Source organism: Theobroma cacao, chromosome 8 (genome assembly GCF_000208745.1).
Source record: "Theobroma cacao cultivar B97-61/B2 chromosome 8, Criollo_cocoa_genome_V2, whole genome shotgun sequence".
In the NCBI taxonomy this organism is placed as follows: Eukaryota; Viridiplantae; Streptophyta; class Magnoliopsida; order Malvales; family Malvaceae; genus Theobroma; species Theobroma cacao.
Window position 1 is genome coordinate 18685308 of NC_030857.1, and position 13936 is coordinate 18699243.

The 13936-nt window shown below is 35.6% G+C and overlaps 1 protein-coding gene across 3 annotated transcripts; it reads left to right on the forward strand.

Moving 5' to 3' along the window:
* On the forward strand, window positions 11579-13345 carry LOC108663085. Of its 3 annotated transcripts, none has more exons than XM_018125661.1 (4): window positions 11579-11736; window positions 11834-12416; window positions 12512-12686; window positions 12775-13345. In XM_018125661.1, the coding sequence occupies exons 2-4, from the start codon at window positions 12304-12306 to the stop codon at window positions 12976-12978; spliced, it is 492 nt and encodes a 163-aa protein (XP_017981150.1). In that variant the 5' UTR covers window positions 11579-11736; window positions 11834-12303; the 3' UTR covers window positions 12979-13345. The 3 variants fall into 3 exon arrangements, with proteins under 3 accessions (XP_017981150.1, XP_017981151.1, XP_017981152.1); XM_018125662.1 differs by having other exon boundaries at window positions 12799-13345; XM_018125663.1 differs by having other exon boundaries at window positions 12841-13345.

Here is a 13936-nt window from a genome sequence, read left to right on the forward strand (position 1 = left end):
TGTGAAACTCTTAATCTCACCTTAAAATTCCTATTTGATCTAGTTCGAAGATTAAATTAACTTTGTTGTACCTCTAGGTACAATACCGACTTTTGTAAATTTTTCAAGACTCTCCTAGCATGCAATCATGCTATCATCACATGTAAGTCATGAATAGTATTTTATAAGGTCGGGCTTTACACAAACCCTATTCTATAAAATAATTACGACGTCATTTACATGCTCAATAAAATGGTTGCATATTTTGGAAGTTTGAAAAATCGTTAAAAGACGATATTGCCCATAATGGGATCATTAAGTCGATTAAGTCTCAAATTAGTTCAAATAGGAATTTTAAGATGAAATTAAGAGTTTCACAGTCCAGGGATGACTCAAAATGGTAATTCGGAGTTTGAGGATCAATTTGGAGTCAAATCAAAATTTTCACTATTTAAGGGTAAAAGGGTCATTTGCCACTTGGGGACAAAATGAGAATTTTAGAGAAGATTTTTTTGGCCCCATTTGATTTATTGGAGTATGATTTGAGTATTGGAGTATGATTTGAGGTTTAGAAGTGAAAAATTTTAATTTTCGGTATAATTTGGAGCATAGGGGCGAAATGGTAATTTTACCACCCCGAGGGTAAATCGGTAAATTTTCATCCCTACACTTGTCAAGACCAAGGGATTTTATTCATCATGGAAATGGATAAACATGAGAAATATGTGGTAGAGAATTTAAGAATTAAAAGTCAAATATTTAAAATTTGGACCAATGGAAACATGCCATGTGTCAAGCTTAAGATATTTTATTATTTAATTTAAAAATCAGCATAAATCAGCCCATTATCTCTCCAAATATTCGGCCAAGCAAGGAAGAGAGGGAAAGAAAGGAAGAACAAACCTTAGGTGGAGAATTTCAAGAGAAAAAGTGTGAAAAATCAAGGAAAACAAGTGAAAAAGGTAGGATTTTTCAATTTAAACTGGAAATCTATTTTCCTTAAGCATTTTTCCTTATTTTTCATGGTTAAATTACATGTTTTCATGATGAATTCATGGCTGGTCAAAATGGGTATGGAGAGAGAAAGATGTTGGATTGATTTGATTTTAAGTTATGTAAGTATTTTTAGTTAGTTTAACATATTTAGAAGCAAAACAACAAGAAAGAATCCATTTTCCCCATGAATCTTCATTGGCCAAATCTTCCTTGATATGTGTGGGAGATAGATTGTTATTATTTCAAGAGAAATGGCTTAGAAAATGATGAATAATGGTGAGAAAATTAAGTAGAAAAAATCACGATGTTAGTGCACTGTAATGGCCCAATTTTTCCATGAAGAAATGAGGAGGTTTTGATGCTGAAATTGGTGTTATTTGAATAATGTTTGGTGAATTGAGGTATTAGAAAAGAAATGGAGTAATTTGGGATTAAATTAGACGCGTTAGTAATTTAATCGGGTAATAGGCCGAATTAGGTCAGCACCGCATTTAAGCGGTAGTCGGATAAGTTGCATGTCATATTATGCATATACACCAAGCCTGAATTGATTTATAATGGTCAAGCATTAATGTGGTGAATTATGTATTGTACATTGTGGATAAGTGGTGAGCAAATTACATTAGTAAAAGTACAGAGATTGTGCTTGAAGACTGAGATTAGGAGTACATCGACTCCTAGAACTGTGAGTAAACTTATTATCGTCTTAATTATCTAGAGTAGTTTTATACAATTGTGTGATTTTATAGAAAATGGGTTTAAATGGTAAATTGCTATGTTTTAGGACAAATTGTGATTTTATAAAATGATTTTATAAATTTTTTGGAAAATTGAATATTGGTTTTGAAAATAGAGTAATTGGAGACTACCTGCTTGTGTTATAAATTGTGTTTTAAATTATATGGCTTATAGCAATATGTAAGCATGAATAACAAAGTCGGTATTTGTATCAAAATTATATATACTATGTATTCAGTCTTGAGAGGTTAGATTGCGATAAATTGTCATGTCATACAGAAAAAGATTTTATAAATCAGGTGGTAGATAAAATAATCCATAATCCTTGCAGTGGAGGTTCTGTGGACCAGCCTAAGAGAGAGGGCCCAGAATTAGATATACCTTACCTCAATCGGAGAGCCTTGTGGAGGGTATCTCTGGAGGTAAAGATTTGAGTGCACTTCAAGTGGACCACTGCGTGAGAGTGAGACTCAGCCAACGCCAATGCATGGCTAAAATTTCGGATGTAAAGACATTTAACAGCCTTGGTGGTCTCGGTCAGATGCCTAGGCCAAGGCATCCCCAAGAATGATTTTGGCAGGAGCCAAGTTTTGTGAGATATATAAGTCATGTTGATTAATTGAGTAAACTGAATATTCATGTTATGAAACATATATCGAAAAAGAATATTTTAATTTGTCTCCATTTACTCGCCTTTAGATAGTTTAGATGGTGTCTGTTTACTCACTGGGATTTTATAATCTCATCACCCTCATTTCCTCACATTTTAGGCTCGGGGAATTCTATAGTTAGCTGACTTTGACAAGGACCTTAATTGGGACTTGAATGGGCAAAAGTTGTAGGTTTTCAGTTTTCGATACATTTTGGTTAGATATGGACCCACGTGTCACTGTAAAAGTAATTTTATACTTTGGTTATTTACTTTATAGTATATATGAATATAATTAACTTTTACGCTATAAGAATTATTTACCGATAGCTTTATAAAAAATTATTTTACAAGAAAATAGTTTATTTTATTGAATATTTTTATTATATTCAAATGGTCAAATTTTCACTTCAAATGAACGTTTTAGATACTTAATTTGTTTTTAAATCACTAAACATATATTTTCTGCTTACCTGCTACATTTTTAGCAAGTTTTGAGATTTTCAACGAAAAATGACGAAAATGTCCATGTGAGCTAGAAAACAATATGTTATGTTTTGATTTGGAAATGACTCATAATCCTTCGAATTGCGATATTTGATAACTATTGCTCACCGGGGAAGTACGAAAGCTGATACGAGAGCTTTGCGAGGTTTCAATCGACATTCGGGGTGAAGAATGTCTGTCGAGGCTTCGCAACGGTTGTCACGGGCTCAATGAGAGTTCCGAGTCGTGACAAATTTAGTTTAAGAATGTTTTGTAACTTATCCTAAATAATCAGTTTTGTATTGTATTATAAATACTTGAACAACTTTCAAGAAAAAAAAAAAACTTGAACAAGCAATAATTATCTATGTTAAATGGACTTAGGATAGAATGCTAGTGATGTAATGAGTTAGTGAAAATAAAGGTTGGCACTCAACTGAGTCTTTAAGGTTGATAATCAAGTTTTAAAAACAGAAACTTAAATTCAAATTTCTTTTAAAAAATGTTATTCAATAATTTCAAAAAAAAATTATCTAATAGCTAAGTCTAAGGATACTATTTATAATATCTTAATTCTACTTGATATGCAAGTAAATTTAAACAAGAAAGTATTCTACCCTAAACTTTCTTGGAATACAAGAAAAGTAAATTCCTAAACCTATGCTTACTTGTTATCAACATAAATTAAAATAAAAAGGAAATTATATTATACTTATAATTCCTAATAAGACTTCTAACTAAATAATAAAAATACTAAAATTACGGACATGTCTATTTATGACCTTTAGATTTTTCGTTTTGGCTTTTAATGCTCAACTTACTCTAGGAAGTCATTTGCGAGACTATCTACGTCAATCCCCACTAATTGAGAAAAATTTGACCTCAAGTTAACTTGTACATTTGGATACAAGGGTTCATCTGATGAATGAAATGTGCAAATATTTGTCACATTAAATGTTGTAAAAATTCCCATTATGTCTGGTAGATCCACAACATATGCATTGTCATTGATATTCTTTAAAATCTGATACGGTCCACACTTTTTAGGCTGTAACTTACTACAAGTTTCCATTGGAAACCTTTTTATTTGCAGAAACACTATCACTTGATCTCCTACTTTAAAAATCTACTTTCTGTAATGTTGGTCTGTAGTTCTCTTGTACTTGACATTAGCATACTCTAATTTCTGTTTCATTTTTACTTAACATCTTGCAAATGATTAGGCATATTTTCAATAGTTGCGCTAAATCCAAGAATTTTAGACAGCTTGATTAAGTCAAAAGCATGTTGTAGCGACTTTGTGTACACAATAGAAATGGAAATTTTCCTATGGCACTATGAACAACATTATTATAAGTAAATATGCTTGTGCCAATGCAAAGTCCCATTGCTTCGATTTATCTCCACAAATACTACAAATTAGATTGCCAAGGGTTTCGTTCATCGATTTAATTTAGCCATCAGTTTGTGGATAAGTGGTGCTACTGTAATTCAAAGATGAATTAAACATCTTCCACAAAGTCCTCCAAAAATGGCCAAAAAACTTGTTATCCCAACCTAAAGTGATGGTTCTAGGCACACCATGCAAATGAACAAGCTCCTTAAAAAACTATTTGGCTATTCCACTTACAATTGAAGTCTTCTTACAAGAGATAAAGTGTGCCATTTTACAAAACCTGTAAACAACAACAAAAATAAAATCCATGCCCTTTTGTGTTCGAGGCAATCCAACCACAAAATCCATAGACAAATCCTCTTAAATATTTTTTGGAATAGGTAAAGGCATATACAAACCAATATTTAGGGATTATCCTTTTACGGTTTGGCATATGTAACATCACTACACAAATCTTGTTACAAAATTGCTCTTAATGAGACATCTTCATTGACACGCACTCTCATACACATGCATATTAGGGAAAATAAATCTACACAAAATTTGTTACCTTTAATTTTATGCAAAACATCTATTTTTTTTTCCAGAAGCTTGTGCAAAACAAAATAATGTTGCAAGAAATGGTTTTTCAAATATTTTGGACATGGAGTTCAAATGGTACAAGAAGGGTGATATTAAACTGAACAAGAAACCGGTCGTGATGAATCCAAAACTTCAAGAATGATGTGAAACCAGAAACCCCTAATATAGTGGTGAATTGAAATGAGGAAGATGTGAATCCAAAGCATGAAATGGTCGTGGTACAGTAGGCCATATGTTACATGGTTGTGTCACAACCGGGTTTAGAGTTTGTGAAACGTTATGATGGGAATGTGTGACACATCATGGTGGAAATGTGTGACACGGTTGTGGCACGACAGGGTTTAAGTTTGTGACACGCTATGAAGGGAACATGTGACATGGCAGGGTGAGAATGTCAAGCCCGACTCTACAATATGTTTATTATGCCATTCTTACATAAGAATGCATGTTTGCTTACTTGGGTACCTCGAAAATCGTTAAAGGACGACAATGTACCAAATAGTACAATTAAGTTGAATTAAGCTCGAACTAGTCCAAATAGAGATTTAAAGATGAAATTGAGAATTTTAAAACCCAAAATGACTTAAAATGGTGATTCGGAGTTCGAGAATCAATTTGGAGTCAAATTGGAATTTTCCTGACCTAGGGGTAAAATGGTCATTTTGCCACCCGAGGTTAAGATGTGAGTGTCAGATGAAATTTTTGACTAAGATTGATTATTTGGAGTATAATTTGAGTTTGAGAAGTGAAGAATTTTAATTTTGGCGTTTTTCTTAGGATAAGGGCAAAATAGTCATTTTGCCACCCTAGGGGCTAAATTATAATTTTATACCACCTAACACTTGTCATGCCCATGGATTTCAGCCATTAGCATTTTATATCATGGATAATTGAAGGATTTTATGTGATAGTGGAAGAAAGCTTAATTATTAAGTTTTTAAACATGGACCAATAACATGGTGACAAGTGTCAAGCTTGGATTATTTTATTATTTTGGCTTTAAAAATCAACCCATAACCCTCCCAACTCATTTATCTTGGTCTGCCAAAGAGAGAAAAAGAGAAAAAAGGAAGAACAAAAACCCTAGAGAGAAAAATTCAAAGGGAAATTGTTGATTTTCAAGGAATCAATCCATTAAAGGTAAAATTTCTAATTCTAGCTTGTGATCTATCTTTCCTATGCATTATTTTGCATTTTCCATGGTTGAATCACAAGATATCATGAAGGATAGTGTGCTAATTAAACCCTAGGAGAGAGAATTTGATGATGAATTTAGTTAGAAAACATGATATTCTAGTGTTTTTAGTTGTTTGGTGATGTGTAGTATGAAAAGCAAGCAAGAAAAATTCATGTTCTTACATCACTTTCATTGGCCGAATATTCCATGTGGAATATTGATGATGAATTTGATTGAATTTCAAGTGATTTGATTAGGAATGAATGATTTATGGTGTGAGAATCAAACATGAAAAATTATATTGTTAGTGCACTCACCATGGCCGAATTTTTCAAGAGAAAATGTAAGGATGATTTTGCCACATTTCAAGTTATTTAAATTGTGTTTAATGATTTGGAGTATTGGGAGAGAAATGGAATTGTTTGGAATTGAATTGGACGTATTAGCCAATTAATCGGGTGATAGATCGAATTAGGCCAATACCATTTTATTTAGGTACATAATTGAATTTCTATTGAACACTGTATTTAGATAGTTACCCGAGTATTTCACATCCCATTTCATGCATTAGTATAGAGTCTGAATTGGTTTTACAACGGTTTAGCACAAATGTAGCAAATTGCTTATTGTGCATTATGTCTAGGTGGTGAGCATTCTGGCAAGAGTAAAGAGGTAGGATCCGAGGATTAAGAATCAGAGTATCCCGAATTCGATTCCCATTACAATGAGTAATCTTATTATCGTCTTAATTATCTAAAGTGTGTTTTTATCCAATTTTGTAATTCTATGGAAAATGTGTTTAAATGAAATGATTTTATAAATTGTTTTGAAATTTAATGATGACTTGAAAATGGAGTAATTGAAGACTACTTGCTGTATTGTAAATTATGTTTTGAATTAAATGGCTTATGATAATGTGGGCATGAATGGTCGGATGGGTATTTGTGTTGAAAATGTATAAACAGTTGTTTGCCTTGATAGGCTGGATAATAATAAAATTGCCATGTCATGCTGTTGAATTTTTATTGAATTGGTGGGTTATAGATTGGTCACTGTAGTGGTGGGTTCTGTGGATCAGCCTTTTTGAGGGGTACGAAATCCTAGTATATTCTTACCTTGGTTGAGGAGGCACGTAAGGTAACTCTTGAGGTAAAACTTTAGAGTTCACTTCACGCCAAACCACCACGTGAGGGTGAACTCAACCAACGCGAAGGAACAACTATGTTTTCAAAATAAAAACATGATTTATGCGTACATGACTTTTTAACAGCCTTGGCGAACTCGGTTGGGATAGCCCCATGCCAAGGTATCCTTGACAACTGAGTATGAGAATGATTTTGGCACGAGTCAAGCTTTTCAAAATATCATAAGCCTTGTTGTTTATTTGGGTGAAATGAATATATTTTATCTTATTAAAATAAGTTCGAAATGCTGTGAATCATTTTTATGCTAATCTATTTTATCTGTCTCCATTTACTCAGCTTTAGATATTTTAGATGATATTTGTTTACTCATTGGGATTATATAATCTCACCACCCTCCTTTCTACTCATTTCAGGCTCAGGATAGTCGGTAGATAGTTCATTTCGTTGAGGGCTACAGTTGGACTTGTATCCTAAAAAACTGTAGGTTCACAGCCTTCATTACTTTTAGTCATTTAGGGGCCCACATGTCATTGTTAAATGTTTTGAATACCTGGCTGCGTGTGCTACTGTATGTAGGAATTTATTTTACTTTTATGCTGTAAAAATTATTTACGTAGCGTTTTATAAAAATTGTTTTATGAAAAATTAGAATATTTTATTCATTATTTTTATTTTATTCCATTAGCTATAATTTCACTTTAAATGAATGTTTTAGATATCTAAACTTATTTTCAGTTATGAAATGTGTAAATTTCTCTCATATACTACATTTTAGCTGGTTTCGAAATTTTTAAAAAAAATGACCAAAATACCTTTGTGTAGTTGAAACTTCTCTTTGACTATTTTTGAATTGAAATTGGTTCATATCACTTTAAAACATGATTTTAGTAACTAATACTCACAGGGAAAGTGAGAAACTGATGTTAAATCTTGCGAGGTTTCGATTCGCATTTCGGGTAATGAATGTCTATCGGGGACATCGCAACGGTTGTCACGGGCTCGATGGGAGTTCTGGGTCGTGACAGAGAATATGTGACACGACTTGGTGGGAATATGTGAGACAACATGGTGAGAATATGTGACACGCCAATGTGAGAATGTGACACGTCAATGTGGGAATGTGACACGCCATGGTGAGAATATGTGAGACGGCATGGTGAGCATACATGACTCGGTTGTGACACGGTAGGGTTTAGAGTTCGTGACACACCGTGGAGGGAATCTGTGACACGGCAGGGTGAGAATGTGTGAGACGACATTGTGAGAATGTGTGACACGGTAGGGCTTAGACTTTGTGACACACCATGGTGGGAATATGTGACAAGATATGGTGAGAATTTGTGACATGGCATGTTGAAATTGTGTGAGATGGCATGGTGAACATATGTGACACGATAGGGTTCAGAGTTTGTGACATGCCATGAAAGGAATCTATGACACGGTAAAGTGAGAATGTGTGAGACGACACAGTGAGAATATGTGACACAACAGGGTTTAGAGTTTGTGACACACCATGGTGGAAATGTGTGGCATGGCATGTTGAAATCGTGTGAGACAGCATGGTGAGAATCTGTGACACGCCATGGCTTGAATATGTGACATTCCATAGCTTGAATATGTGACACGCCATGGTTTGAAATAGAAAACAAATGCGGACAAATAACAAGGAAACCGTTTGAACTTCCATTGAATGAATATTATAAGGCTATCGCATTTTATTATATATTTTTCAGAATTTGCAAAGGTTTGTGTGAAGGAACTAAGAGAGTTTGATTCATTCCTCATTCTCAAAGGGACCAGAGTGTTTAACTTCTTTCTTTGCAAGCTTAATGACATCACAGCAACAATGTCGGTTATCAGTGAAAAGGACGGTCAGTCTCAAATTAAAACTTTCTTCTGTTAGTTCATTTTTTGTTGGGTTGCTGTGATATGTTCGTGTTGTTCCATTTGTTATATTTTAAATGTTTTCTTCCTGGTTTTATGGTTTTTGGGTAAATTGTGGAGAGAGAGAACTATAACATTTTTTTTTTGTTGTCATGGTTTATGGTCGTACCAAAGTTTTGAAGGGGGTTTGTGTCTGTATATCGTGTAACACGAACTACAACATTTGATCTAGCGTGTAGTGGGTTAACTTGTTTTTGGGGTTTTTAGCTTATTTTTTGAGATGTTTCGCGTGTCACTACATTGGGTATTTTAGAGCAGTTTGTGTAACGAGTTAGTAATTATAGTGATTGGCGTGTCACGACATGGCATGGTTGGCGTGTCGTCACATTGGGTATTTTAAGGCAGTTCGTGTAATGGGACAATAATTATAGTAATTGACGTGTCACGACACGGCATGGCTCAACGTTGGCATGTAACAACATTTGACTTGGTATCTTAGCATGTAACAGCATTTTACTTAGTATGCATAGTGTGTAACGACATTTTACTTGGTACGCATAACGTGTAACAACATTTGTTTCTTTCTTCAGTATATCGTGTTGCACATTATGGGTTAACTCATTCGTGCATATGTGCCATGTTTTGCATATACAGTTTAGACAGTATGATGATCTTGACAGTTTGCTTGCTGTGCTGAGGGAGAAGTGGGTGTTCAAGGTCTCCATTAACACCCATTGTAAGTGGTTGCAACTACATTACATCAACAAAACTCTCCAAGAGAAAGAGGAGTATGATGCAATCAAGCGTACGTGCTTCAGAATGCTACAAGACGTATATCCACAAGGCTACTTTTGCACTAGTCCCCTGTAAAACATCATGATTTGTCGAATCACTGAGACAGAGTCAATGGACCATGAGCTATGGTTTGCTCTTGACAAGAGCAAGGCGCGTATATCAAAGCAGGAGTTCTACGTTATCACTGGACTCAAGTTTTACCAAATGCCCGATATATTCACACAACCATACGAGGTTGTTCCCGACAAAATTCATGTGAGGTACTAGAAAGGGCAGTAAAGCATTAAGCTGCAGGCGTTGCTTAATTTATTTCGGGGAGGCAACTTTTAGCGACCAGGAGATGCGACCAAGATGGCACTCGTTTTGATCGCGAATAACATTTAATTTGGTCAAGACTATTGTAGACTGGTGATGCCTTGGCTCTTATCATTGGTGGAGGACATCGATGCTTAGAATGTTTTCCTCTAGGGTCACTATGTTTGGAGGCTGACCAAGGACTACCAATTGAAGGGGTTCGAAGTGCTTGCCCCAAACTTGCAGAAGGATAATCGTTTATGCTACAAAATTTATGGATTCGTGTAGGTGATACAAGTATTGTCACGTAACATTTTTCAGTTTCCTTTTGACATAATAATTTATGGTTGCACTCGTTTATCATTTACGGTATGATAATGGTTACATTTGACTTGCAGTTTTGAGCAATGGAGGTGATTCCTACCTTTCAAAAAATAGTTACCCCCTTTAGTCTGAAAGACAACGTTTACCCACGTATGTGCAAATGGCAATGCAATCAGAAGCCGAAAGACTTCTACAAGGTGGTTGAGAAGCTGGAGTCGTCTTAACATGTGAGTGAATAGTTACTAATTTATGTTATGAATTTTTATAAAAATTATGATAAAATTTAATCAAAATACCTATTTTGTAGTTGTGGGCACTCGAAACCTTGGAGGCCACACAGGAGTATTTAGTGGACATCGATATCCCCTTATCTGAGGGGCAATAGTACATGCCAATAGGACACATGGAGGATCGAGTGGATTGGGGTTTAGGTGCGAGGGAAAAAAGGGGAAACCTGAAGGAGAAAAGAGTTGTTGGTCCTATTAAGCGGAGGCGCACTGCCGCTTCTAGAGACGATGAGCTGTCGAGCCTTGAGTTGATGGAGGAAGGGGACAACCATGGCAATGTCAGTGAACAGCCAATAAGGATGGTTTTAACGGTTTGTGTTCAACAATTCTATATGTGATTATCAAATTACATATCTGTGTTTGCAGTTGAACCATTTGACGACAGCTCCACAACGATCAAGAGGTCATTCTCAAATGCATAGTGCTAACAAGCCGTCGGTAAGAATGGTTCTAACGATTTGTGGTCAATATTTTCACATATATTTATCAAATAACATAGTAATATTTGTTATTGCAGTTGATAGAGGCGACGATAGATCCTCAACCATCAAGAGGTCCTCCTCAGACGTATAATGCTAACCAGCCGCTAGTAAGAATAGTTCTAATGGTTTGTGTTCAATATTTTCACATATGTTTATTGAATAACATAGTAATTTCTGTTATTACAGTTGACAGAGGTGATGATAGCTCCTCAACCACCAACCAGTCTTGCTTAATCGCACAATACTAATGAGCCGTCAATAAGGATATTAAAGTTCTAACGGTTTATATTCAATAATTCCATATATGGTTATTGAATAACACAGTAATATATGTTATTGTAGTTGACCTATTCGACAAGAGTCAATGACGGTGTATTCACCAAACGTCAGTTGTGACGGATCATACGCAAGCATAAAAAATACATGTTAGAGCTGAAAGCTTCAATTCAGTCATTAACTCTCGCAATGTAGCCGTTTGAGGATTGTATTTTTGGTCAGATTCTAGATGGCTTGAAATCACAAGTACGTTATTCTATCTTCACTCATATATTGGTGGTTTACATTTAGCTGGTGTAGTCCTATTTTCTATTCTTATTTCTCATTTGTCTCGTTTTGTAAGGCGGTGCTTCATCTCACCATGATGGTGAGCACCACGATGATGCTGATAATGGGTAGCATGATGAACCCAATGTTCACATTCACCATGACGTTGTTGGTGTTGAAGGAGAGAATTTAACTCATGTCAATGACGCTATTGATGATGATGTGGTAGGGGATGTGACCCTTCAATCAGTTGATGCTGAAGGAGACCATGTTTCTTAGGTTGATGCAGTTGTCGATGCATCTGCGAGAAGGGAAGGGGACCTTCACTTAATTAAGGTTGAAAGTGACCATGTTCCTCAAGTCGATGCAATAGTCGAGATAGCTATGTGATGGGATGGGAACCTTGCATCAGTTCATGTTGAGGGGGACCATGTTCCTTATAGCACTCCTGAAGGCAGCATGTCACGGTTGTCATCACCAGAGTTGTCTGATGTCTATCATCGTGAAACACTCATTTCAAACCCAACTAAATAGGCACATGTCAAAATGGCTAGCAAATACATAGCAAACTCGTACGTCTACCCATCAATGAGTCGTCGAGATCTGAAAAACTCAATGGTGGAAGTGTACGAAGCTTTCAAGAAAGACGAGTGTGCGAGGTAAGCTCATAGATAACATTGCAAATATTGTTTTTGAATAAAATATTAATCCACCAAGCCTTTTAAAATTCATTCTATTACATGTGCAAGCATAGCGTCAAGATCTTAGGGGATCAAGGGGTTGAATTTTTCACAACATTAAAGGATCTCAAAGAGGGAATGACAAGTGAACAAATTGACGCATCCCTCAGCATACTATGTAAGCGAATGATAGGATCAAAGTCTAAGTTGTACAACACTCGTGCATGCGTGGTTGATACGATATTCTTCGTAAGTTTATTTGCACATTTTTCAATTATGAAAATACTAAAGTTTTGGATTGCATGAAGTATAAGCTAATGTATACATATTTCACAAGACACCATTCGTACACTATACACAGCATATCCAATTGAAGATGGACGGTATACTATGGAAATTTCAGATGGGTTGCGAGGTTATGTGGAGGGTGATAAGCCGACATACGGGAAAAAATGGAAGATGTCGATTTCTTTCTCATACTTTGCAATGTGGGTGGGCACTAGGTGGTTGCGAAGATCAACTTGGTCAAGTGGACAATTAAGGTGGTGGACTCCGCAAGAACTTTGGCTGCTAAGGATAACGGAGTGCGTACGGCTCAGATGACATCTCTTACGAGGATGATGCCCATCATCTGCCACCAATTTGGTTATTTCAACAAAACGCGTCGCAAGACACTAGATTCCACGCCGATGCCATTGGAAATTCATTTACCAAAAGCATTGGTGCATTGTCAGAATGATAGCGTCAACTGTAATATGTTCACCATAAGGTACATTGATGATATTTTGCAATAGGAACTGATTAGAGTTAAGCAGAATATTATTGCTAATATGTGTCACCAATACGCTCTAGAAATTTTTAGCAACAGTTGTGAGAGCGAATCCTAAACCCTAGCGCCATGAACATATATGGAGTTGTATGTATATTTTTTTGTAGATACAATTAATTTTATTAATTTTAATATTTGTAAATTTTATACATTAATTTTTTAATTCAGACACAGTGCTTATAATGATCAAAAACTTAAATTAATTGGTTGTTTTACCTTTAACCTGTGGGTTTTTTACTGATGACGAGTTACAAAAAGCCGTAAATGACATCTAACAAGCTACAAAATTCCAATCAACGTGATTCTTAGACCATTAGAAAGATAAGAAGAAAGGCTATAACTTTCATGTTTATCACTTTGCCCAGTTCTAATCCAAGCATGGTCAAAATCGCGTTAGAAATAGCCTGACTATAGTAACTGTCCCTTTTAGCACAAACCCTTCACCAAATAGAAGCTCCAACGCTACAGCACCAAGTTCCCAGCACTGCAGCTTTGTCCAGCACTACCAACACTGCCTTAGAAAGTAAGCGTGGTGTCACCCCATAATACTGCAACCACTCAGCGTGTCACCATAAAATGTCATTGACATCTAACAATTGAGGCGTGGCATGTTACCCCATAATACTGCAACCACTCAGCGTGTCACCCTATAATACTACAACCACTCAAC

Excerpts from the sequence above, each read along its gene's own strand:
- LOC108663085 (XM_018125661.1), top strand. The coding sequence starts at position 12,304 with ATGGCTAGCAAATACATAGCAAACTCGTACGTCTACCCATCAATGAGT. Across the intron at positions 12,417-12,511 it reads AAGAAAGACGAGTGTGCGAG|CGTCAAGATCTTAGGGGATC; the intron begins GTAAGCTCATAG and ends GTGCAAGCATAG. Across the intron at positions 12,687-12,774 it reads TGGTTGATACGATATTCTTC|ACACCATTCGTACACTATAC; the intron begins GTAAGTTTATTT and ends ATATTTCACAAG.